Source organism: Syngnathus leptorhynchus, chromosome 13, assembly GCF_054491065.1.
Source record: "Syngnathus leptorhynchus isolate UIUO chromosome 13, UIUO_Slep, whole genome shotgun sequence".
Classification (NCBI taxonomy): domain Eukaryota; kingdom Metazoa; phylum Chordata; class Actinopteri; order Syngnathiformes; family Syngnathidae; genus Syngnathus; species Syngnathus leptorhynchus.
This window is the reverse complement of record NC_141207.1, coordinates 1,419,446-1,445,710: the sequence shown is the minus strand read 5'-3', so window position 1 is coordinate 1,445,710 and position 26,265 is coordinate 1,419,446. Positions and strand designations below refer to the sequence as shown.

At 49.5% G+C, this 26,265-nt stretch overlaps 1 protein-coding gene across 4 annotated transcripts; it reads left to right on the top strand.

The window, feature by feature from the left end:
- The first annotated feature begins 31 nt into the window (after nt 1-31).
- szt2 (SZT2 subunit of KICSTOR complex) lies at nt 32-26,265 on the top strand. Of its 4 annotated transcripts, none has more exons than XM_085929153.1 (73): nt 32-203; nt 743-868; nt 938-1,126; nt 1,285-1,455; nt 1,523-1,645; nt 1,719-1,872; nt 1,942-2,048; nt 2,137-2,347; nt 2,743-2,913; nt 2,974-3,205; nt 3,267-3,396; nt 3,684-3,829; nt 3,907-4,059; nt 4,424-4,538; nt 4,830-5,038; nt 5,129-5,368; nt 5,615-5,693; nt 5,864-5,952; nt 6,031-6,199; nt 6,280-6,397; nt 6,672-6,785; nt 6,891-7,094; nt 7,159-7,256; nt 7,468-7,606; nt 7,683-7,970; nt 8,067-8,268; nt 8,818-8,945; nt 9,055-9,322; nt 9,425-9,569; nt 9,649-9,741; nt 10,077-10,155; nt 10,235-10,543; nt 10,791-10,926; nt 10,991-11,107; nt 11,195-11,264; nt 11,335-11,520; nt 11,856-12,038; nt 12,250-12,433; nt 12,602-12,676; nt 12,827-12,965; nt 13,048-13,304; nt 13,369-13,521; nt 13,614-13,716; nt 13,804-13,918; nt 14,108-14,195; nt 14,264-14,382; nt 14,529-14,693; nt 14,908-14,992; nt 15,139-15,318; nt 15,483-15,683; nt 15,949-16,145; nt 16,316-16,476; nt 16,979-17,076; nt 17,148-17,280; nt 17,381-17,511; nt 17,707-17,754; nt 17,940-18,091; nt 18,182-18,367; nt 19,912-20,167; nt 20,288-20,367; nt 20,499-20,624; nt 20,727-20,929; nt 21,007-21,106; nt 21,670-21,750; nt 21,871-21,945; nt 22,191-22,256; nt 23,210-23,423; nt 23,800-23,977; nt 24,050-24,172; nt 24,318-24,834; nt 24,960-25,070; nt 25,142-25,210; nt 25,275-26,265. In XM_085929153.1, the coding sequence occupies exons 1-73, from the start codon at nt 180-182 to the stop codon at nt 25,416-25,418; spliced, it is 11,028 nt and encodes a 3,675-aa protein (XP_085785279.1). In that variant the 5' UTR covers nt 32-179; the 3' UTR covers nt 25,419-26,265. The 4 variants fall into 4 exon arrangements, with proteins under 4 accessions (XP_085785279.1, XP_085785278.1, XP_085785280.1 ...); XM_085929152.1 differs by having other exon boundaries at nt 7,156-7,256; XM_085929154.1 differs by lacking the exon at nt 22,191-22,256 and having other exon boundaries at nt 7,156-7,256.

Below are 26,265 nucleotides of genomic sequence, written 5' to 3'. Positions count from 1 at the left end.
CCTGATGGCAGTCGTGTGTTTGTCAGTTCTTATCCAACCGCCAGTACTGAACGCGAATAAGACGAGTGTCCATAGACCGTCTACATGACAAACAAGACACCAGTTTCGACCCAAGCAAGTTCCAAATCGATCATTTTGACGACCGCCAACATCCCCGCGGTCCTTATGCCACGCACGGCATGGCAGAGAGACAGGACACTGAGGTGAGTCGAACCCAACAAATGCTGTTGCAAGGACAAAAGTGGTGCACTGGCTTAATTTCACTGTTGCTCCTGTTTGGTCATCAACTAACATCCAAGCAAGTGGATTTGAGTCGCATCACATTGTGACACTGTCAACAAAAACTCATATTTCATGGCTGCCACCTCTCTTGTGCTCGACAGCTAACGTGAGTGTGAGTTGATGAGGTTCAACTTGTGTCAGTATGTTTGAGGGACTTCTTCATTTTGTCATTCATTAATTAGTCATGTTAAAAATAGGCGGGAAAATATGACGACACAACGTCTATCCGTCATCATGATGTCATTGAAGTGCTGGATACCGATAGCACGGGACCGCCGTTACTTTATCCAAAACTACCTGTAAACTGCAAGACTCCATCACTAAAAACACCCTCAACTATCAGGAGAAATAAATGCATTACCCAAAGTTTGTTTTGTATCATGTCATTGTTTATTTTATGAATGGGTTCGAATAAGAAATTAGATTTTTGGCAAAAAAAACATCAATGTCATGTGTCCAGGTGGAAGATGCTGAGCATATCTACCTGCTGATGAAGGAGGAGTACAGCATCTCCAGGAATGTGCGTCTGGCCTGGTTTCTGGGGAAACTCAACCAAGTCATCAGGCCCGCGTCCATGCCGGAGCTGGTGAGCTTCTTCTCTTCGTTTACGTTCCCACCATACAGCGACTGACCGCTGTCTTCCTCTCCATTGCAGCTCAACTCTGCTAACGAGTTGGACTTGCTTAGTGTTTTACCCAAAGGTTGGCACCGGGACTCGCCGCCACACCCTCGCCCCAATGCTGCCCAGCCCGCCCTGTTGGTGCCCTCCACTCACGCCACCTTCCTGGCACGCAGGTATCGCTTCATCATCGAGCTGGACCTCAGCCCGTCCACGGGGATCGTGGTGAGTCCCACGCCTCCGAACTGCACCCAAAATCATTACACAGTCTTAAGTAGCCAATTGAGATTTTTAAAAATCTGTCTGAATTCAGTATACAAGCAAATGCTTTTCCTCGCTTTGTATTATCATGCTAACATGCTAACGGATGTACCATTTCACAGGATGACAGCACAGGGGAGATGATTTTCGACGAGGTTTTCCATGCCTTGTCCAGATGTCTGGCGGGTCTCGCCCAACCCTTCATGGTCCCGGGCACCCAGCAGCTCTTCACGCCAAAGATCTTCACCACCATCCTGGTCTACTCCTCCATTTTCGGCCTCACGTCCCATCAGGTCTCACTATCCCGCCCTCCTCTGTGCCCAAGTGTTTTTGTTGGCTCAACTTGTAGGGCTGCTGCAGGTCCTGGTGCAGGGATGTCAACTGGAGCGAACGGATCTGGGCCACTTCCTGCATCATATCTACCAGCAGCTCAAAGCAGTGGAGAGCAACATCGCCCACGTTCTCAATCAGCAGCATGAAAGTGTAAGTCGCGACCTCCGCAACGTGAGCGGGAATTATTATATATATATATTTTTTTACTTCATCTTGTATCTAGTGCTCGTTGGAGTGCGGTCTCCATGGCAACGGCGCAGAGGATCAGCCTCCCAGGAGGCCGAGCATCTCCGTGGTGTCAGCAGACATGGGCCTTGTCAGCATGGTGCGGCAGGGCATTCTGGCACTGCAGCTGCTGCCTTCCAACTCCAGCGCCGGTGAGTTCGGCCAGCCTCGCTGCTTGTCTCACTCTTGCTGTGTGTCAACACCGGCCTAACCCCTTCCAGGCATCATCATCATCACGGACGGCGTGATGAGCGTCCCCGATGTCGTCGTGTGTGAAACGCTGCTCAACCAGCTGAGGAGCGCAACCATCACATGCTCCTTTGTGCAGGTTCTCACTCCGCTTGTCCCTATGTGAATTGCTCATTGCGCTCCACCCGTTGCAATGTGATGAGGTCATCGGGTGTGCGGCCGTTTAGGTGGGAGGGCCATACTCGTACGACTGCAGCTTTGGCTACATCCCCAACGTGGAACTGATGAAGTTCATCTCTGTGGCCACCTTCGGGTCCTACCTGCCTAACTGTCCTTCGCTGGACCTGGAGAGCCACGACATGAACGCCTACCACAAGGCCTTCCTCAAGTACTCTTTCCTCAAGACCCCCGAAGCCATCAACTCAGACATCTTAAGCGGTGGGTCAAACCAGTCATCACATCCGTGGGCTTCTAGCAAATTAGAACTCGTAAATGTATGATTTTGAAAAATCTTTGGTTTATTTAATTACGACTTTTTTTGTGGAGTTACAAATTTTTAGCCATTTTTAATATTACAGCTTTTCAGAACTTATTCCCTGTTTTTCATGAGCTTTAGATTGAGAATTTTTGCTTGTCAATGTCCATATTTTCTTTTAGAGTTTGTCTTGCAAGCTTGACCTTTTATGATTTCTTTTTTTCTTTTTTCTCAAAAAGTCAGGTGATTACAATTTGTCTAGTTAGTATATTTTTTCCCATATGATGGTTCTAACCTGATTCTATATAATTGTTTCTATTTTTTTAACGTAAGGTTCTGCCTTGTGTATGTTTTGCAGTGTCCCAGCACAAGCTGTTCAACGAGCACCTGGTGTCGGCCAGCGGTAACCCGGCGCTGGCCATGCGCAGGAAGAAGCACACAGAGAAGGACGTGCACGCTCACCTCATCAGCGTAGTGTCTGTCAGGCTCAGGGAGGGCTACACCATTCGGGAGATCGGCCTCACCAAAGGCAAGTTGGTCCGGCACCGTGGCGAGCGGCTGCGACTTGAGCTGTCTTGCCTGCTTTCAGGCGGCAGCCAGCTGGAGGTGAAGCTGGTGCTGCTGTGGAAGCACAACATGCACATCGAGTACGTGGCGTCGGCTCCGTGGCCGCTGGACCCCGCCAAGCGCAGCACCCGGGTGGAGGTGACCATGGAGGGCAGCTATGACATCCTGCACGACATCAGCTGCACGCAGAGGAAGCCCATCACCAGCCCCTACCGCACGTCGGTCATTCGCCGCTTCTGGAACACTCTGCAGAGGTAGTGCACAAGCGCCCGAGCCGCTTTGACCTCGAGGGATCAACCGCTGGCTTCATTTCAGCATCAACCAGACGGATCAGATGCTGGTACACCTGCAGTCTTTCAATTCGGTTCCGGAGAACTACACCATCCCGGAGAGCACCAAAAACGGAGTTCCGCTTTTCTACATTCCGCCTGGATCCACCACACCGGTAATCCCGACAACAATGGAAGCCACTTTGTCTGTTTTTATTTGCGGCTTCACGCATTCGGATAATTTGATGCATGGTGACATTTGCTTGACAGCAACAATTGCTCTGCAGCCATCCACTATTTTTTGAATCGATCTTTCTATCCAGCGACTCATCGAATCATTGAATACAAATGTGCAGTGTGTTGATTCTTGTTGTTGACTAGGTACTTGTTTCATGATGAAACCAACACAGATTGGTTCACAGGTTAATTGACAGCTGCCGTAAGCTGCTTTTGCTTTTTCCAGGTTCTGTCCCTGCAGCACGGAGGCTCCAAAGACTCGTCGCAGTCGCAGTTCGCCTCCTACTGGAAGCCCATCCTCTCCATGGATGCCAACTTTTGGCAGAGGTGGCTGCATATGCACCGCATTGCCATTATCCTGGAACACGACATGTGAGATGCACCGGCAGACACTCAACAGACACTTTGTGTTGCCATATGTGCTCAGCGGAGTCTTTGTGTGCACGCAGGCCGGTGCCCAAACACCTGCACACGGCGGGCAACAACGGGCGCTACAGCACCATCCAGTGTCGCATCTCCCACTCTGCGCTCACCTCGCTGCTGAGGGACTGGAGCAGCTTTGTGCTGGTGGAGGGCTACTCCTACGTCAAACTTATATACAGGTGATGACGGTGACCGCGATGATGATAATACCCGCATTGAACCTGTTGAGGAACTCCTGAAAACGTTTCCTGTTGTTGATGGCAATTATTAGTTTTCCTATTCATCGATTAATTGAAAAAAGTGACAGACTTAGCAATTTCTGAAATAATAGTTAATGCCAACCCTAAACTTATCACGGTCCTCCTATAATGAGGATAAAGAATGTATACGTCAAGAGATATTCTCTGTCTACATGTTTTGCTGCACCGTTTATTGCGTTGCTTAAACGGCTGTTAAGTATGAACTCAACGGGGGGAGCCTTTAAATGTGTATTAGTTTTGTCAACATGTGTGAGTTCCACAGTATTGTAATGTGTCTCCACAGTTCTCTCGAGCAGCCCCCCAGTTCCTTCTATCTGGTCCGACTCATCTCCAAGACCCCTTGCATGGTTCTGCGATTGGGTTTCCCCATCGGAAAGCCGGCGCACGTTCGAAACAAGGTAGCAAGACCTCTCAGCACTTCACCAGTGTCAAAAATCAAAATGATTCTAACATGTTGTGATACAGGAAATTAGATTAGACTTGATTCTCAAATTGTGCAATGAAAATGTTACATTTGATATTTCTTGGATATTTTTTCTCAGTAATACTTACATTTTTTTCTTATAATATTGCAACATTAGGAATAAATTGAGGTATACGTGTGAAATGTTTGATATTGGAATGATACATTACATAATAATAAATATGTATGAAGAGCCAGCGTCCATTGTGTGTCCCCGGCCAATCAGATTGTGGATGAGCTCCGTGAGCAGATCCTCAAGCTGCGCTTCCCGCACCGCATCCAAAGCAAGGAGGCCACACCCAAAACCAAGAGGAAGGTGGCGGCGGGCCAGCCATCGCCGTCCAAGTCGCCCGCCCTTTCCGCCCCCAAGCAGGCGCTGTCAGACCGGCCGTGCGTGGTGGTGCTCAACAAGCCGCTCGAGAAGCTGCTCATCAGGTTGGCGCGGAAGCACACACAACCAACATTTAAAAAAAAACAAAAAAACAAATGGACTCAAATGCTGACTGTTTTGGATGTATTCTTCAGATATGAGAAGCTGCCCCTGGACTTCAGGACACCCTTCATCTTCAGCATGGAGAACTCATCTTCGCAGCCCTCCGGCGGGGCGGCGCCGCTCAATGTGGCGGGCAATCGTGCCGCCTCATCCACGCTGGCCTCGCTGTCCCGCTACTTCCTGCACCGGCGCTGGGTGTGGGCAGTGCAAAGCAGTCAGGGTCCCGCCATGGCCATGCAGGCCGTCTCCCACATCCTCTCCATGCTGTCCGAGTGAGTCCCCAGCGTACCTTGGCATATGACTCACCCGATTTGTAGAGAGAAAAACTGTTTTAGTTTTTTGGGGCTGAAGCTGGACCATTTGAATGGCCTTTCCATTTATTTCAGCAAGGAAAGAGGATTTGAGTTACTAACACGCTCACAAAACTAATTCCTCTTGTATCTCAAAGCACTACTTTTTTGTCTTTGGGTCTGTTCTGCTCAAGCACACTAACGCTGAGGTTTTTTTTTTTTGTGAAGGATCCGCCTGTCAGAGGGTTTTCATTTTGCCGCCAGTGGAGAAGGCATTGTCAACATGGTCATTGAGCTGCCCATGAAGGTGAAAGACAGAGGAAGAGGCTGTGAAGGTCCCCAAATAATAGTCGACAAGTGAAAAATATATATGCATAAACATACATTGTGCATCTACATGCGAATGGATCTTAATCGTTTTGGTGAAGCAACATGTGGCTCATTGGTTACTCTGACCACATTGTACGTTGGCGCTAGGGCACGTCGGCCGACTCTGAGCGAGAAAGTCACTCGTGCATTGTCCAGTACATCCTCTTCCCGCCTCACGTGACTTCCACCAAGGACAGGTAGTAACTCCTTCACGTGTTCACTCGACATTTGACCATCTGCGGCGTTTATCAATAAAGTCGCACCGAATGTCACAGCTTCTCCACGGATGACGACAATGATACGGAGGTGGAGGCGGTGGACGTGGACGTGGAGCTCAACCTGGTGACCGAGTGCTGGGTGGAGCCTCAGAGCGGCACCATCGCCAACTGCTTGGAGCAACATCGCCACCTGCTAGGCCTCACCTACCAGGAAGTGCCTCAAGCTGTGAGTCACGCTGCTAATCCTTTTTGCGATGTTGTTCCCCTCCATTGGCCAAGTGACTGTTTTTTTTTTTCCTCACCCAGATCTTCCCCAGAGATTTAGCCTGCATGTCCACTATGATGACATTTGAGTACCTGAGTCAGCTGTGTCAGAACAAAGACCAGGTCTGCTCTGTGCCCGCTGGACTCAAGGACAGCACAGGTGACCAAGCTTCTTCTCTGCATTCATTTCTAACAGCCGCCTTTATTTGAATGGCAGGTGTGTGCTTTAGTGAACAAATTGATCATTTCATTGATCATATTCATTTTGGGAAAGACATCCACGTTTCATTTATTGATCTGACTCAGAGTGCAAAACTCAAAAAACTGCAATCCAGTCAGAGCGTAGCTGTTGTACAGTGGACACTTGATGGATTGTTTCTCCGACCACCTTTAACCGTGCTGATGTGGGCATGTCACTTCTCATCTGGTTTCAGGAGATCCTTCTGCCTCTGAGGAGAGCATTCAAATGATTCCTTTCCAGTTTGATCTCATTCAACTTCTACCCAAATGCCAGCAGGTGGAGCTCTTCTTCCTTACATTCAGCACAGGTATTTTATTTGTCAGCCACACGCGTTTATTCCGGGCCGATTAAGCTATGAATGACGACCTTTCCAAAATGTTGCCATTGTTTTGCACGTCGTGTATCCATCCAGAGGTGGAGCCAGACGAGCAGCTGCGGAGCGGCACCCACCTGCCTAACGAGCTACTCCTGGGCCTCCTCCACAGCAGCCTGGAGCAGGAGCTCACTGACCGCGAGATTCCTTTAACTATTGGTGACCACGCTGCCTTTGTGCGCCACGTCCTGGAGCGTGAACGTGACGGCCGCTGCGCTCCCTTCCCCCTGCCCGTCATCAAGGGTGAGACCTTACCGGCCCAGGACATCTCACTGGTTTTATAATGTTTATTCCCCCCTCTCAGCAGAAGATTTCACGAGGCCTCTTGAGAGACAGGAAGTGACGTCAGCGTTTCACTTAACCGGCAGCAGTAAAGAGATGACGGAATCCACCAGCACTTTACAGGTATTCCTGCTCCAAAACAAAAGCAGTACTGTACACGCAAGTTTATTTTTCATGTTAGTGCGTCTTTTTATTATGGACACAGATTTAAATATAATTAACATGAAAAAACAAAAAACATATCGTAATGGAAATCTTGGCCAGGAGATGGCTGAAAGCGGTTTCTCCCGCATTCTAAGATCTGTTGGATGTCTGTGGCGTGTTTGACCGTCAGAGTTTGGCCAACGCCGACCTGGCGTATGATGAGCATTCGCTGGCGGGGCAAATCTGCTCCGTGCCCCAGTGGAGGTGTTACGTCAAGCACATAAGCTCCCAGCAGATCCTGCTCACCTTTCTGCCAGCCACCTTCACAGGTGCCACATTTATATTCACCCCTACCGATGAACTACCACAACGTACAAACAAGTCTATGGTTTTTTTTCTCGCCAGATGTCCTGATGCTGATGAACTCAGATCTGGAGGCGGAGCCTTTGAGTAACGTCAGCACGCAAGAGGACGACACGCTGACGCCCGGCAACAAGTCACAGGCCGATTCACCGTCCGGATCCACCGGTGAGATGAGAAGAAGCTCAAGCAGCGGGCACCTCGATGCCATATCGCCCGTTGCCTCGTTACCCTTGGAAGGGCCGAGCGGACCCGGCATGCCCGTTGAAGCCCTGCTGTCAGACGGCTGGGATAGCGGGATGTTGGAAAACCAGCCCGAAACGCTCGGCCCAGGTCACTTTTCCGCAAGTACAAGTCGACATTTCCTGGGTCGGATGCATCAGCACTCACATTTTACAAAAAAAAACAAAAAAAACGTGTATGTTGTAGATTTGGGCGACAAAGTTCATTTCTCGGAGCCGCAGCGTTGTGGCGTCCACGCCGGCGGCATCCTGGGCCGCCAGCTTTCCCAGCAAAGCACCGGCACGCAGCTCAAGTGTCCCGTCTACGTTTACAACTGCTGCCTGGAGCTGCTCAAAGAGCAGCTGGTCCACCCCGCAGCCATTCGACACCCCCGGGACATCTTCTTCAGGTACATCTGCGCCATTGACGCCTTCACTTAAGACAAAAATAATTCTCACACACCCCAAAACTCCAAACAGTCATCAGACACCACGCGCAATACACATTAGTTGGGCCAGGCTACCAAAGTTTGCTGTGAGTTGAATTTGTTAATAAATACCAACTCACGGTCACTGTAAAAATGTCCAATTGTAAATGTCGATTGTGTCTGTGGTTGTCTTCGTGACTGAGTAGACCTCAAGAGGCTCAGCAGCTGCAGATGTTTCTGCAGATAAAGTCCAGGTGAGAAGAGTTGCTTGTTTTCGTCTGCGTCAGGAGTGCTTTTTCCCAACATGCACGCTGCATTTTTGCGCAACAACAAAATAAAAGCACGTCGACTCACCCGTCACGTGATTAGGTACACCAGGAAGTCTAATACAAGAGATGCATCAAGGTTTGGGAGGGACTCTTATAACTGCTGTAATGATCAAGACTAACGTCATGGTGTGGATTTAGTGGAAACACCAGCCATCAGTTGTGGAAGCATCCCAGTCAATTCCATCCCGCTGTGTTCCGACAGGTCGCTGTCTCAGGACCGCAGCAGCCCGTCGCCTTGGACTGACCTTCTGGCACAGCCTCACAAGCACAAGGAGCTGGCCCACTACTGCAGCCTGCTCCAGGAACACTACCAGCAGAGCTTCGCAAAAGGTGTCTGTGTATACTTTCTCAATCACCCTGTTAATTGTCAAAGGCCATCTCTTTTTCTCTGCATGAAAGCGTGTTATAAGGGATTGTCTATCCTGTGTGTGGCGTTCAGGCGTCTACCGGAGCCTCCAGCAATCGCTCAGCATCAGCTCCCACGACATCCTGATAGCCATGGACTACTGCGAGGAGTCCCTGCAGGAGATTGACATCACAGCCTTCCTGCAGGCCCTGTGCGGACACATCCGGTTGTTCCGGGAGAACGGCCATCTTCCGGCCTGGACTCAGCAACAGAAAGCCCCTGGAAGGTCAGCCACCTTCATCGTGGGAGAGGCCGAGGAGGATCAAGGTGACGTCAAATCTGCCGTGGCCTCCTTGTCGAGGTAAAAAGAAATAGTTTAGTTACGTGAAGATACAATTATTATATATTTTTTTCTATTTCAAAACCTTTCACTTTTTTTCTACATTAATAATTAAATTAAAAGTTTTGAGATGCAAGACACCAGTGAAGCCGAATCTGGAGGTCCCGCCCCTCGAGAGGTCTCCGGTAAAATGGCGGCATTCCCCTTGGACTTGCTCCAGACGCATCCCACCTGTGACGTGTGTCCGGACGTGCACAAAATAATTCAGGTGAAATATTGCACACGAGTGAGCGAGCACATGTCACGCCGTTGTTGCGCAGGACAGTGAAACGCTTCAACTCTTGCAGGAAAAGTTCCTGGGGATCGTGTTCCAGTATTTCAAACCCGTGCCTTCCAATCCACATTACTTCTATTATTGCCTGCCATCTTCCAAGAAGGAGGTGAGGTCATCCACATTCACCTCCTCAAGGTCTCTTTTCATCAGGAGATGTGATTGCTTCACAATGTTATATTTACGATCTGGGGAACTACCACATTTTTTTTAAATGTCCAGCCTGTCCAGATTTATTTTACTACATTTCTCCAGTACAATAATAAACTATACTGATGCGGTTACTTCACAAATTTGTGCCAGACTATGTTAATGTTTGGGAACGCTATGCAACATTTCAGTCTATTTTTCCCTGTAAACTCTGATGTGAGGTAACTCCACAATGTTGTATTTATTTGTGTTACATCACGTCCGTGTGAATATGCGATGTTTTGGCTTCTCCAGGAGGACTCGGAGGACGGTGAAATGGAGGTGAGGGCCTGCGAAGAGATGGTGTCCGAGGCCGAGCAAGCCACCGAAGATGGTGAGCTTCATCCCAACACCTAGGTTGCCGTCCTACGTTTTGTTTTCGCCTTTTGCAATACGGCACCTTGTGTATGTAGAAATGACCTCCGGCGGCTGCATCACCACTGAGAGCGACAACGACTTAGTGGTGGAATACAAGGAGCAGCCCAGTGGCGGGAGCATCAGAAGCCTCAGCGCCAGCGAGGACCGATCGCACTCGGACTCCAACACGGTCAATCAGGATCAGGACCAAGACTCCTTCAGCATCTTGGAAGAAGGAGACTCCCTGCTGGAGGCCGAGGGGCCGGAGATGGACATGCCGCCGCTCTTCCTGCATGTCACCTGCTCAGTCAGCGCCAAGAGCTGCCATGGATCCACCCCCATACACACCCTGCCCACCTGCCTCGGTGAGTCAGGTCCAAATATCGCCAGTGGCTCTGTTGAGAAGTCAGGTCCAAATATCGCCAGTGGCTCTGTTGAGAATGCAAAAATTGGCACTTTTGTCAAAATATGTACAGTGATGCCTTCACTTGTGCGTTTAATTCATTCCCGAACAACATTATTGATACACAACCTACAATGCACCATTTTAGCATGAGAGAAGGTCAAAAACACGGAAACAGGTTTTTGAACCTGTGAATGTTGTGCCTCCAGGTGAGATCATTTCCTGCCTGGAGGATGCTGAGGCCTCGCAGTTACTGGACCTGAACGAGCTCTCGGTCACGCTGGACATCTTTGTCCTCACTCTTCCCGTGGAGATCGAAGTCATGGCCGACTTTCATCACAACAGGTGAAGTGGCGGCGTTCTAAGCGCCGTTTAAAATACTCATTGCGTTGTGTACGTACACTCGCAGGTACACGTCTGAGAGCAGCGTGTCCTTAAACCGTTCTCCGGGTCAGCCGTCGTCGTATCGGTCGGATGACGAGCTGTCGGCCGTGCTGGAGGGACTGAAAGGGGCCGATGTGGACATGTGAGTGTGGATCTCAAAATGGCAGATGATTTCATTTGTCGGCGCAGAGACAAAGGCAAAAATGTAACGTGTGCTCTCCTCTGTCAGGGTTTGCGGCGAGCCTTTGTCCAAGCTTCCGCTTCCTCACAAACTGGCCATTCTAGCCACCATGGATGAGGTAAGTGTGCAGTGATGCTCTCCTGCCTATAAAGGGCAACAAACGTCCTTTGCTGTTTCCTCTCCATCAGATCCGCTGGCTCCTGGAGGACGAGATCGTGTCCGCCCTGCGCCGCTCGCGCACCATCGGCCCCGCCACGCTGCTCAAGGTGGCGCAGCACGTCGTCGGCTCAGCCGGACGCCCGCACTGTCGCAGTGAGGACGTCCCGCTGCAGTTTGTCTTCAGGCCCGAACAGTCGTTGGACAGGTTCAAGGAGGTAAAGTTGTTCTGTTCGCCACTGCTGCTTTTGCACTCGGAAAGTAGTTGTCACAATGACTCTGGACACAACAGGGCAGCAGAAGTTGCTGTCTGTAGTCCTGAATTTCTGAGTTACCCATCTTATGTGTTTTTTTGTTGTTGATTTTTAGATTTGAGACAAGGTTTTTCTTCCCTCATTTCAACTTACAAGCAACAATTTTGCAGATAGCAAATTCCTCCAAAAACCAAATGTCTTCCACTTGTTTACTTTATTATCTCAAGGCACCACTGCATGTGGGCTCTACATTCCAAACTGAAAACAGTACCCTGTAATGTGTGTTGCGCCCCCTGCAGGAGTTCTGTCGCATAGCACTCTCTGGCTACGTGCTCAAAAGCGAGCAGGACAACTTCTACTATGTGTCTTTGAGCCGGCTGCATCCTCGGAGGATGCAGAGGCTGTCAGAGAACAACACCATAAACAGGGCAGCGCCTCAGGAAGAGTCACCCTTGGAGAGCCAGGCGGATCCCGACGACGTGGTAAGAGATTCTCAAGTTTGAAGAGAACTTCTGAATATGTCAGTACTGACGAGTATCTCATATAATTCTGAAGCTATCGCGGGAGTCGCCCCTTTAGAGTGTCCCATTATCCGCTGTGAGTGTGTGCCTGTTAGATAGAGTGAGGGAAAAAAAATACAAATGAAGACTTGTCAGGGAATCTAACCAATAATACAAATTATTTTGCCCACAGGCCACCAACGTCACCGCTGAAACCAACGGAGAGGCCATGATGGAGGTCAGCGAGCCGGTCGTGAAGACCGATGGTGGTAACGCGCAGAGTTCTGTGAGCCTTCAGACATTGAACGAGCTCACCTCTCCCCCCAAGACCCCCTCCAGCATCAGCCTAGCTGAGTCGGTGCAGTCGGCCTCTCAAAGTGAGTCCACCCCATAGCGCAGAAAAGGCCTGAGCACTGTTTGGAACATAGAAATTCAGTGTGTGCCAAACAAAGTCCAATGTGTTGCCCCAAATAAGCAATATGCTTATTGCTTCATCCAACCCTCCAATCTTGTTTGGAGGTGCTGAACACTAAACCTTTTCGCAGGCTTCGGCAAGTTGAGGCAGAGTCGTGTGCAGAGCACCATCTCAAGCCAAGGAAGTTTGGATTCTGACATGCAAGGTGAGTTTGAAATCCAACAAAAAAAGGCTCTCATGTTCACTTACGTAGGTGTTGTCACATTATACATATCAAATGCATGGGGCCCTTTTATCAAACCCTGTGGAACTCCCCTCATTTACATATTGCTCAGGTTTTTTTTTTTTCTTTAAGGCTACGATGGCGGTAGCAGCGACTCAGAGTGTGAGAGTCCCACCCTGGATGAGCAGGAGAGTCAGACCCCACTGATGCCCGACTTCTGGCTCATAGCTAAGATCCACCCAGACAGAGTCAAAGTCTACTCACATTCCAGGTGCCCTCAGGAACCTTCCGAACGTCAACTTGTGGTTTGTGTGTGAGCCAGAAAGTTGTAGCTTGATGTTGAATGTTTGCAGGAGTGTGAGTGAGGAACAGGAGTTGTGCATGAAGGAGCAAGAGAGCAGGGAGGACAAGCACGAGCTGCCGGAATACTTACAACTGCACCAGCTGGTGGTGAGGAAGATAGGAGAGCTGTGTCGCAGAGTCAACCAGCGCATGCTGCTGCAGGACCTTCATGACAGCCACATGTGCAACTCCCTGCTGGTGGCAGAGAGCGAGGAGGACATCTGGAAGAGCGAGTCTGCGTACAGGCAGAGGCGCAACCCCTCAGACGGTCAGTCGCTCTCCGCCATCTCCGCGCTTAGACGTTCTGAAGTGAATGGCGCTTTGTGTCGTAGATTACCACACTGAGGAGAGCTACCAGGCCAGAGATTACCTGGCCGCCACAATGCAATTCATCCCAGGACACTTTTCCTGCGAGGTGGTGTGGAGCACCATCATCCACATACACCCGAGACTTAAGATGGGATCTAACATGGGCGTGTCTAGAGGTAGGCAAGTCTATGATCAAGAAACACGGCAAATCACACCATGGACTCAGATGCTGCATGAGTGTCTTTGATTTTTCTTTTTGTCATCTCAGCCATCCAGGCCTTGCGCTCCGTGCTCAACTCCTTCAGCGTGGGCAACAGGAAGAACATGTATGTTTACCAGGAGCGTACCACCAAATCCGTCTTCTACCTCAGGTTGGTGACACCTCTCAGCGAACACGTCTTGCTCATCTGTTGCCTTTCCCAAACCTCGCAATTCATCTTGGTCATTGATTTACGCAGACTTTATGAGACGTCTCAAGTGGGGAAATACTCCGACGTGGACGGTGGGCTCCACACATCTCGCTCCCTCAGCCTGTCCAGAAGTCAGGAGCCGCTGTTCTCTGAAGACCTCGTGGTACATTCAAAAAAGAAAATCTTTTCATGCCTTCATCTTTTCTAGCTCAATGTTGAAATTTTCCAATCTTTTCAAAAGTTGGATCTACTGTATTCCTGTTTTGTCATTTCCAGACAAACCAATTACATAGATTTGTCTGATTGCTCCAAAATTGAACCACATACCGGTGGCTGTTTTGTGGGTTCTCAGGGTTCCAGGTCATCTCTGGAGGGTTCTCGTCTAGTGGGCCAGGTGGACAAGCACATCCTGCTGCTCGTGCATGGTGTGGGCAACGCAGGTAACAGGCGACCCGTCTTAGCTGTCACCGTCACCTCAAAGAAATTCCACTGAATATGTGCTCCATAGGTCCTGAGATTACGGACGAGCTGGTGAAGGTCCTGCGCAAACGTCTGGATGAAACCACACTGGACATGATCACCCTCATGCTCGTCAGGAACTGCAAACTGACACCCGCTGACGTGGAGGTGCTCGAACTGTTGTATTCTAAATCTGAATTGTGGGCCAAACTGGTACTACGGAAGCATATATGGCATAGCACGCCTCGCTACCATCGCGAGCTGTGTCAAGCTATCGAAAGAAACTCGTGCCGCTTTCACCTGCTTGTGTTCAGTTCATCCAGCCGTCGGGCTCACCCTCAAGCGAGGTGATGGCGTTCGGCCTCCCCGCCTTCTGTCTCCCGTGGCTTTCGGCCGTGTCTCACTACCTCCGCCAGAACTTGCTCATCTTCCTGCATGTGCCCAAGTACACAGACAGCAATACGGCGCACCACTTCAAGGTAACGCTTTGAAACTTGCTGTCCTCAAAGTCATTTTGATAAAGTAAATAACTGACTGGACCTTTTTTGATCACACCTGAAATTTTCAGTCAAAACAGCCTTTTGAATTAAAGGCCAATTGCCTTCAGTATACAAGAAGGTTGCTTCCTTTCACATTTTGCCATAACCTTGATGAATAAAAATGTCCACCTCAAATTGCATCTCCTTTCTGCAGCATACCTTTCATTCGAACGCCGACGTAGCGGATAGCGACATCTACCTTTACAACAAGCCTGGAGGTCAGGGGACTGGAGGCAAAGGTACACCCCCTTTCGAATTACACACTCCCAATGTTTGACTTGCTTGAATAAATTGGGATTTCTGATAGTCAGAATCCTAACCCCCCTGACAGACACAAATGCTATTTTGATCATTTGCATTGATAACAAATCATCCAACCTGACAGGAATCGCCTGCATTACTCTGACGTTCGTGGATGCCGTAGGACGTCCCCTTCAGGCCCCTGTCCAGGACTGCGGCAGGCGCCCTGACATCTGTTCCATTCCGCTACAGCCTGAATACTTTGAACGCTTAACCACCGTGCTGAAAGTGAAAGCCAATTCTGCGCACGTCGGCTGTAGCCAAGGTCAGGTCTTGCATTTTATCTTGAAATTGCTTCCAAATATAAGTAGAGCAATCTTTGAGGCGTGCTTCACCACTGTTACTTTTTGGGTTTTTTTTGTTTTGTTTTGCTTTAGTTTTAGAGATCTTTTTGAATGTGACTCTTTCTGGATTTGAATACATATTTAGAGGCGGTATCAACGCCACTGCTAGTGCGCTTCGACGTGTGGGAGCAAGGCAACGTGAGCCCGGCGCAGCTGGCCGACAAACTGCAGGGGGCGCTGCGCCACGCCCTGTGTGATGTGCTCATGGAGTTACGGGTGCTCCCCAACCCGCTCTGTCTGCCCTGCGCCAGCGCCAATGTGCACGCCACCTGCAAGGACACTAAAGGTAACACCGCGACGCCAACGTACAAACTCTTACAAAGGTAGCTATTAACTATCATCAGTAGTTATTTTTCATTAGGTATACTGAAGCTCCTCCATTGCTCCTCTTCCTTTTTTTAAGATATCTAAAATAGGTATTTTTATTGTCAATTATGTACTAATTAATTTTTCAATATTTCCAAACAGTGTCCGACACAGGTCAACTCGTATTGTCCTCTTTATTTTGTGCTCCATCAAAATCTCGATTGCTTTTGATTTCCAATGTTCAGGCGCGTTGAGTCTGCCCGAGGCCAAAGACACTCCCCGGCAGCGTAGCGGCTCTCGGGTGTTCAGAAGCAGCCCGTCGCCCATCACTTTGGCGCACCCCGGCAGCGCCGGTGGCACCGTTGGCATGACGGCATCCAGCACACCCGAGTCCACGACACCCACGGGAAGAAGCACACGCCGCAGCTTCTGGGACATTCTGGTATGTTGGTGCAAAATGCTCACAACTTAGCCAGTTAGCACAGGTTAGCACAAGGAATCGTATTTCTCCCTTATTCAAGTCCTTTTAAGTACGTAACAAAATATTTGCACTTCCCACGACAAGCGTGTTAAACCTCGGCCCCAACTTGTTGCTGTTGTTTGTGGCCACAGAGCAAACCCGACTCGTCAGAACTGGGCAGCCCAAAAACCACGGATGACATTGTGCCGGAGCGAGGAGAGGAGGGTCGCGCAACACGGCGCCGCCACAAGACGGACAGCGTCAAGCAGCAGTGGTCCCAAGAGAGGCTCAGCGAGCTGGAACAGGCACAAAGGTACGCAACGTGCTTTCGTTGGCAAAAAAAAGAAAATGTACAAAACCAGGCTGGACAAACTTTGGGACGGTTGGGCCTGTTTTATTTATTGTCTTTACAATAGATAAATATAAAATTGTATCTATGACTTACCTACTTTAATTTATTTTTATTAAAGAAATGTTTTTCTAATATTACTTTTTATAGCAAATTTTGTAATAAGTTTGTTTTACATTATTTCTAATATTTGTTTTTAAACCAATCTATTATTGAAAAATTTTATTTTACTGATATTCCTATCACTGACAATAATTCATCTCAGCAATGTAAATAAATTCAAACTAATTTAATTAATACGAGTACAATTTATTAAGCAATTATCTATTAATTTTTAGAAATCTCTTTATTTAGTTTTATTATTATTAACCAATTTCCAACTGGGGGGGTGCAAACTCTCATGTTAGTGAGATTTTTGGAAGCAGTCAAATCTCATTCACAAGGAGGAAAACGTTTGATGTTGCAGGAGGCAAGCCTGCCAGCTGGATGAGGGCGATGTGGGCGCTCTGCATCCCGTCTACCAGTTAACCTGCGAGCCCTGGATCACCTTCATGGCCGAGCTTGGTACGCAGTAATCTCCTCCAATCACTTCTTTTTTTAATTCCAAAATTCACGATTCCGTTTCCCCTGTCCAGGCTGCCCGTCTATTCAGCAGTGCTCGGCCGACGTGGCGTCCCACTTCTTGCTGCCGTCCATCTTGACCGAGCTGGTCAATCTGGTGGGATCGTTGGCTGCCGACACCAGCGTCAAGGTTTTTGCCAAGACCAGGTCAGTGGTCATTACGGACAAAATGCACGCGGCAAAAAGTCACCAATGGAAGAATATCTTAAAAGAATTCATGCAGCGTGTCACTTATGTCTGCTTCCAGATGTCCCGTATCGGGGGACATCTTTGTTCCTTTGTCTGTCGTGCAAAACGCGTGGCGTCCACTCGAGGCATCCCGCAGCTTCATCGTCATCGGGAGGAACTTCCAGCAGTGGTACTGCAGCACCGAGCAAGGTAAACGCTGAGTCAACCGAACCGCGCCCGTAACCGCTCGTCACTTTGTTACTCTCATCTGTCGTCGTGTGTACGCGTCTAACATGCGCCTGCCCGTGTGTCGTCTTAACATGACTTTGTGTTGAGCCGTGTCTTCTCTGTCTCTTGTCGCACGTTTTGCGTCCGTCTCGTCTTTCCATCTCGCGTTGGCCGCAGACGACAGTTTAGAGGAGGAAAACATGGCGCAGCTTAATAGGTTCACACGTAAGTATGACTTTTGTTTCATTTGTGTTTTGCAGCGCAACCCCACACTTAAGTTTTATTTCATGGTCAGGTCGGCAGTAGTTCATCACTTTTCTGTCACCCGCAAATATTTTGGAGACTGTCGTGTAACGGTCCTTCACAAATGTCTTTCACTCCACCGTCCGTGTCCCTCTGACTGTGTTCAGCTCACAAAGGCCTCCAGCGATTTGAGGCATCTGAGCAGCAGCAACAGGGTGACTGCTCCAGCCTCTTGGGCCAGCAGCAGCAGCAGACAGGCTGGACGTCAGCACCGGCGCCCCGCCAGAGGTTCCTCTTCATCCGCATCTTGGATAAAAAGGTGACAGAGTTTGGATGTGTAATTTGGCAGTAAACTGGAATTCGCAGTAACTTCCTCCAATTTGACGCACTACATGTGGCCCACCTGCAGGTGACGCTATACAGCTACAACTGGTCGCTGGACCTGGGCGCCTCGCTCAGCCGCGAGCTGGTGCGCCTGGTCAAGTGGCAGAACGCCCGGGCCCACGTGCTGCACTGCCTGCTCAGCCAGAAGATGGGCCTGTTCCATCACCACTGCTTTTCCGACGCGCCTCTGCACGAGATCAATTCCAAGCGGGTAAGTGGCAGCCGCTTACCAATGTCTGCCGGCCGGCCTTTCTGCCAGCTGAGGTGGAAGCGACCTGTAAGGGCAGCATCTGCTTCACAGGCCGCGCCGGGTGGCAGGTCCCGCGGCCCCTTGCATACAGCTGTTGTGGCCGCTGGAAGCCAAATCTTGTCCTTAAAAAAAAAAAAAAAGTCATTCTACAAGATGGACAATGTCAATATTGAAGAGCGACATGAAATCATGCAGCCGCTGTGTTCAATCATTCCTCACAGCTTGAGCATTTGTCATGTTTCATCTTGCTTGGTCGGTCATCTTATCACACATTAGAAGAAGTGACTGAGAAATGAGTTCATATATGAAAATGTGTCACAGCTGATTGATGAGTCATCACAAAAAGAAGCACCGCGTTCAGATTTGCTTCGCATTTAATCGATTTCGGCCGGGACTTGTTTCCTTTTCGTTTCGTCTTCCGAGAGCCTCAGCAAAAACACAGCCGCTGCTTTTCTATTTGACATGCGGTGACGGGCTGATTTTTGTGATATTACTGCAGTCAAATGCAGAACACAGCTTGCCGGTGCTGCTCCGATGCATTTGTGTAAATGCGTGCAAAATTCCCACAAAGCTAGGAATAAACCTTGAAGCTATAGTTTAGGTTTTAAGCGTGGATGCATAGATGTTAGATTGTCTGGTCGACCAATCAGTTCAAATAACATGATTGGTGGTGGTTGAGTTCAAGTTTTCGGAATTTGACGTTTGTAATATTTAATATGCTGTAATGAGTCACATTGTCATCATGGATACAATTTGTGAGGGGGAAAATTGATGTAATCAATTTTGGACTAAATGGAAAAAAAAGTCAAGCGTCATTTTCCAATTTTTCTCTTTTCGAGACTTTTTGAATTTTGAGGAACAAACAAAATGAACTGAATCCAGTTTGTGGTCAGACAAAGTAGCATATTGTGAGTAAGTACTTGAGATTTACTGGAGCAGCATCTTCCAGCAAATTGCCCTTTAAGTTCCCCCTCTCCCCCTCCCCTCCCGCGAGCCCCCTGCGGCCAATTACCAAGCGCAAAGAACTTTAGTTTTCCCTCTGATGGCCTTCAAGGCTGCGTCACTAAAGAGCTCGGACAGGAAGCAGAGTCAGAGCGGCAGAAAATTTGCCTGAATCGGCCTTCATCTGTCACGGCCGTGACGGAAGGCGAAGGGGGGGCACCGACCGGGCCTCCTCTGCCTCTGCGGCTCCTCCCGCCCAGGGGCTGCCGCTGCGCTCTGCCTCGTCGGCCCCGAGCTGCTCGGCTGAGCTAACACGCCCCAAAGTTGCTCGACAAACAGCCAACGTGGGAATTAAAAGTCACAATCTTGTTTCCTGATGACTTCCATTTGCGGCCCAGAGGAAATTAAACTGAACAGAACATTGAATGCAGCCTTACAGAATACGGATGGATATCAGAATTTTTTTTGGATGCAACATCAAATGTGTATGTTGAGGGCAATGTAAAGGTTCATTTATTTCATATGACATTAATGTGTTTCACCGTGTTGTCGCTGTTGTCCAGGACCCCAACCCCTTCCTGGGTCCGTCCATGGAGCCGGACACACTGCTCCGTAGCGCCGTCCCACCCCTGGCCAACAAAGAGCAAGGTCGCCTGGCGTCTTCAGGCCGCAGCTTAGCCCCGCTTCACTTCCCCTCCGAGCTGCTGCCCTTTGACGAGGCTCTGAGGGACGTTTGCGCCATCAGGACGCTGTCGGACGGAGACGCTGTCGCCCGGCACGGCGGCCAGCTCCTGGACATCAAAGTGGCCGAGAGGAGAGGTTCAAACACTTCACATTAATTCATATATTACAGTTATAATAATAGGAGGTAGTGATAATAAGAGATGGCTGTTCTTGTGCTGGTCTTTGCATTGTTGCGTTTGTTTTTCTTGCGTGCAGAGCTGGAGAAGCAGATGAAGATCGAAAACCTCTTTGTGACGTGGCAGCAGCGGTCGGCGCAGTCCAATATGCCCATCGCCGTGCGTTCGCCTTTACGTCGTGAATAGTAGCGCTTGAAGAGCAAAACGTGTGGTCGTGATGTCACCTTAGTTGCAGTCAAAGCTGTTTTTGGAACTTTGCTTCTTGTTATTCACGTTCATCATCTCCTCAGCCGGCCGACTTGGAAACGTTGAAGCAGTCATCCCGGCTGGTCCACTACTGCGCCACGCCGCTGCTCTTTGACCCCCTCTTCCGCAAGCAGATACAGGAGGAACTCGCTGCCCAGCCACCTGTCAAGGTATTTAGTCAATGAAGATGGAAGTCTGTTAACACGGCCGAGGAAAACGTCAGGACAGCCGTGTTGTCCACTTACCACCATCCACGCTGTCGCGATTTGTAGAAGCGTCACCGGTCGAACGACTCGACCGCGTCGGGGCGCGACCGCAGCTACAGCAGCGACTCTGGCGACATGCTGCCCGGCCGGCTGAAGGAGGAGCCCTGGCTGCTGGAGATCTCCAGCGGCTTCCTGCAGCAGTATGTGCAGTACCTGCAAAGCTTGGGCTTCATCCTGGTGCAGTTACGCCCGCAGTCACCCGCCCGGAGGTCCGTCACGTCTGCGTGGTGCGCACTGTATTGGACCCGCACTGACCCCTCTGATGCTCCTTCGTTTTGTTTAATAGCATAGCCCGTGCCCGCGCCGCCATGTTGAGTTCCATGTCGTCGTCCGAGGGCAGGATGTCCTTCTCTTACGTCAAGCAGAAAAGCGAAGACAGCCCCAAGGTGAGGCAGTGTGGCCACAACAGTCCAGGAATGTTTACATATAACATATAAATAACATATAAAAGTTGCTACATGAAATAAAATATATCAAATAACTATAACATAAATCGTTTTTCAAACCACGTGTCACTCCAAATCATTAAATCCTTCAAACGTGGGGCCCTTCGTCATCTTCGTCATCCCGTGATCGAATCCTTTGTCCTTTATGTAAACAACCGCCGTGCGGCGCCGGTGACATCACTTGCAGTTCAAATGACAGTAATCCCTTGCTACATCGCGGTTCGTTTATCGCGGTTTCACTACATCGCGGATTTTTGAATTTTGAAAATTTGTGAAAAAATTTACATATAAGTCGCTCCTGAGTATAAGTCGCCCCCCCCCCACCCAAACTATGAAAAAAAAACGCGATTTATAGTCCGCAAATTACGGTAATTTTCCAAAACAAGACAAACAAATGCCAAATAAGTTTGGGCATGTTGTAAAAAGAAAAAAAACGTTTTTTGTTTTTTTTTTATTTTCGTTTTTTATATATATATTTTTTACCACGTTCCCTTTGATTTCAGACCACTGTGTCTGCCACCACTGCATACTACCTTCAGAGGGCATTGCCAGGTGGGATTGTGCTGATGGAGCTGGCTTTTCAGGTACAGTTCCAAAATAAAATTTACATCACTCACCTGACGCACAAGTAAAATTAAAATGGTGGAAAGCATTTTAAGAGCGCTTTTGTAATTTTGAAGTGTCTTTTTGTTTTATTTGTCAAGGGCTGCTACTTTTGCGTCAAGCAGTACGCACTGGAGTGTTCTCGCATCCCCATGGGTCAGTCGGTCAACTCGCAGGTAATGTCTCGTTCCAGCCAAACAATTTGTCTCCATAAAGTGGCTTAATGTTTCATTGGTATTTCCCAGTGTAAAAAAAAAAAAAAAAAAAAAATCCCCAATTGTTTGCGTCCTACCTGACGCCAGACGGACGCCGTGATGTTGTTCCACCTGTCCAGGTGTCTTTGTCTTCACCCCCAAGTCCCGCCCCCACACCACACACACGCACATACGCACACACACACTTCCTGTCATCTCTCCATCAGGGCGGCCTCCTCATCAAACCTCGTTGCAAGCCCTTCCCGGACGCCGCCCAGGTGTCTGACTGTGCGGTACGTCCCAGCCACTGTTAGGCGAGGGGGCTTCGGGAGGGGGGTCGGTTAACCCCACTCCGCCCTCACCTCGCCACTCTGCTTGACAGTCTCATCAGCCTTTCCTTTTGCTCCTGTGGGTTGGCTGGCATTCAAATGTCATGAAAACTTCAATGGCCGCCAAGACAAAGGTTTAATCGAACCTTTGAACTGCTAAGCTCCTTTCTCATTTCTAGGCTGCTTGCTGGTTGCAATTCGCTCCCGTTCTCTCCCAGTTTCTACCCGCCTCCCTGCAGCGTTTTGTCCCGCTTGGACTTTTATTGTCCCCCTATCGCTTGTATGCTTTATTTACTTTGAAGGGGTCAATCATGAGTCAAAGTGAATGACAAGTCAGCAGTCAGCAACGGTGTGGCGTTCCCCAGGGCGCACGGCCGAGGCCCCCCGCCGGTTCGACGACTTTTCTTTTGCCAACATGCTTTTGGTCCCGGCTACCGAGCGGTGTCACCGAGAGACGAGGCCCCCGACTGAACCTTCCCGTCCAAGTCACAATGGGAGTTGACTTGGCCGCGAAAGGAGCTGCCCGGGACTTCGGATTAGGGACGGGCTAGCTTGATAGTCACGCCTGAAGTGCAGGAACACCACAAGAGGGGATGGAAAAGTTCATGTTTTCATTCCTCCGTTTCTTAGTCTCCATAGTATTCTTTCACCATGGTTAGCCGTCTCCTTGACTCCTGGATTTGAGCAACAAAGGTCTAGGAAGGACACAGTGTGGGGTGTTGAAGTTAAAAGCAAGTGAAACCTCATCCCAACAAAGTACAGAGCATTCCCACTAACCATTTGCAAGGCAGCGCCGTTATTCTGATGATTCCCCCCCCACCCAGCTTGGTCTGCATCCTTTCTCCTCGTTTCCCAGAACGCTCTGCTCGCTTTGGGTGGCGGTCGATGCGGGATTAACGAAGTACCCTGTGTTGCAGCTCTCTATGCTGTTCACCGAGGAGTGTGACAAGGTGCGCGACCTGATGCACGTGCACTCATTCAGCTACGACTTCCACCTGCGGGTTGTCCACCAGTACCTGGTGGGCTGCCACATGACGCTGCGCCAGGGCTACCAGCTCACTGATTTCCTCAGAGACTTCATCACGCAGCACCCCGACATCCCCAAGTTTGGACGCAACCATGTATTCCAAGGTGGGGAATGACCAACATCCTCATACCTGCATATCGTCGCCGTCAGGCGTCAACGTTTGATGTCCAAATAGGGACGTTCTTTTTTGCAAATTGACATGATTGGTCTTTCCCGCCTCATCGATAACTTTGGACCCCTTAAGTGTCTTTCCTTAGACTAGGCTCACCTGGGAACCTTCGACGCAAAGATCAAACCTGTCTGAGGTGGATATCCACGATTGAAATGGGCAGAAACTCAAAAGTTCTTTGACAGTATATTTTGGTGCCCCGTAAAGTTTAAAAATATTTGAAAGTGACTCTTAGAAAAGCTTCCAGATTCTGTAGGCGTGTGTTGTTCTAGCGGTTTTCCTGATTGTCCCCCTGCCATCTTGTGATCAAGGGAGCTTCTCCACCTCCACGAGGATCATCACAGCCCACCAGCTTTACAACTACATCACCGACCATGCCGGCATATATGGCATGAAGCCCCTGCGTATGTCCAAGGCCACTGTCGCCACCGATTCCAAGAAGGCCACGTCGGACCAGCACGAGTACGCTCTGGTGGCCTTGTGGAACAGGTAGGACAAACGCTACCGCACAAAAAATGCCTGAGCTGCCTGGACTTACTTGTAATTCTTTCCCTGTTTCAGCTCAGGTTCTTACAAGGATCTGGAGGGCCTTCACCACCACGACGACTTTGACGTGTCCCTGGTAGTGTGTCACAATGCTGCTCCCTTTGAGGAGCAGTTGGAGGGAGAGCGACACTTGCTAAGGTAGGAGAAGCCGATGCAAGCTTGGTTACTGGAGTCTTTTCGAGAAACTTGGGGGTGGGGGCAGACCTATGTGGTGTTATCAGACACTACTATTTGTATACAAGTCATGTTCTGTCCCCTTTAAGAGCAAAGTCTGTATGTCCAGGTTGCACTTTTACGTGATCATGACGAGCCAGCGTGAGCTCTTCCCCCGGCTCACCGCTGACATGCGGCGCTTCAAGAAGATTCCTCACATCCACCGTGAGCCCGGCGAGCTGGCTGGCCGCCCGGCCCTTGATCGCACAGAGTCCTGCACATCTCCTAATGGCGAGCAGGACCAATGGGGGGCACCCGCCGGCTCCGGCTCAGAGACCTGTTCACCTAGTGACGGAAATGAGTTCTACCCTCTGGTTGGCTCTGCTCTCCAGTCCCAGGGATTGGTATACCCGTCCCCCCTGTTCCCGCTGCTCAACAACGAGGTGGCCGCCGCCCTCCGGCAGATCCAAACCAGCGTGGAGGAAGCCATGGGTCACTGTCGCCGCGACAACCTGTGGAGGAGGCTGTTCCACGGCGAGCACCTGGCACTGGACAAGCTGAAGCTGACCAAGTTGTCCTTCTGCGAGCTGGAGGAGCTGCTGGAGGCCGTCCAGAGCCGCTCAGTGGCGGACATTGACCCCCAGCTGGTGAGAATGCCCCTCACTTTCTTTCCTTTTAGTATTAGTGAGCAGGCGGGTAAATTTCATAGCTTCCCTGGTTGCCGGGCTTCAGGGACCGTAGTTGATGGCGCTAAATCTTGGTATCCCTGCAGGACTGTTTCCTGAATATGAGTACGGCCTGGTACCAGAGTCTCATTAAAGTCTTGCTTAGTCGATTCCCTCAAAGTTGCCGGCATTTTGATGACGGCGGTGTCCAGTATCTGGTGAGACCTCATCTCTACCCAAAACTGGATGGCGCAGGTATCAAATCTGACCCACTGTGTCATCGTCGCAGGCTGTTCTAAACCAGAAATTCACAGACTGCTTCGTTTTGGTTTTCCTCGACTCCCAAGCTGGCAAAACGGTGAGTTGTCAAAATGACGTCAACGCGACCAACCTGCGTGTTTGCCATCATCTTCTCTTTGCAGAGTCTCAAGGTGGTTTTGCGAGAACCGCTGCCGCCACAGCCGCAAGGCAGCGGCAGCCCGCCACCTCAGTTGGTCTCCATGTACCATCACCTGGAGTCCGTCATCAACGCGGCTTGCTTCAACCTCTGGACCGGACTCTTGTAACCAACGCTTCAATCAAGTTAAAAACAGTTTGTGCCAGTTGTTGTTAGCAAGCTGTCTAGCTCCAAAAGCTACATCATGGCTTGTAAGCGTTAGCATCAAGCTAAGCTTTTAGAAGACATTTTTAAATTATTTTGGCATTTTGGGGTTATTACTCATCTGAAATGCTTGAATTTTGACTCCTTTTGGTTCTTTTTTTTGGATTGTTCACACTGAGCAGGCCCTGCTTAGGAATGATCGACAAGGTGGTGCATTCAAGTATTGCGCCTTTTAGACTCAGTGCTAAAAACCCTCCAGGACATGACATTCCCACACTTAAGATGCCGGAATGAAATGGAATGTGGGACTTTCCATCCATCAGTTTCAAAGGCGGGCTACACCCCGGTGTGGACATCAGGATCACCATACACACTTTCAGATTTTGAATCACTGAACATTTCATCCATCTTGGAACATAATAAGGATGAAAACAGAGTTTATGACTGACTGGTTATGGACCCTGGATTGGTCACCTGTCCACCACAGGACCACCGTCTTACACTCACCGAGTGTGAAATGTTGAACTTTCCCATAGTCTTCACATCTTGGTCCTCTCTGGAGTCTTTATTTTCTAAGGACTCGACATTGGTTGCCAATTAATCGCAAGATGAGCACACACACCACCAGTCTCTGAAAAGGACATGTTGGAGTTTTGCTTATCTTGCATTTATCCCGTTCAAGGGGAAGCCAAAATCCCAGCCTGACATGAGTTTGGATTGGATCTGGACTGTGGACATGTTGGGCTTTGCTAGCACTTCAGGGTTTGTTCTCACATTTCAGTCTCTGCTTTTTTTTTTTTTTTTTTGCTTTA

Coding starts and splice junctions, on each gene's coding strand:
- szt2 (XM_085929152.1), top strand. CDS start 180: ATGGCAGAGAGACAGGACACTGAG. Junction 1,456..1,522: donor TCGGCCTCACGTCCCATCAG/GTCTCACTATCC, acceptor GGGCTGCTGCAG/GTCCTGGTGCAGGGATGTCA. Junction 17,077..17,147: donor CACCTTCATGGCCGAGCTTG/GTACGCAGTAAT, acceptor TCCCCTGTCCAG/GCTGCCCGTCTATTCAGCAG.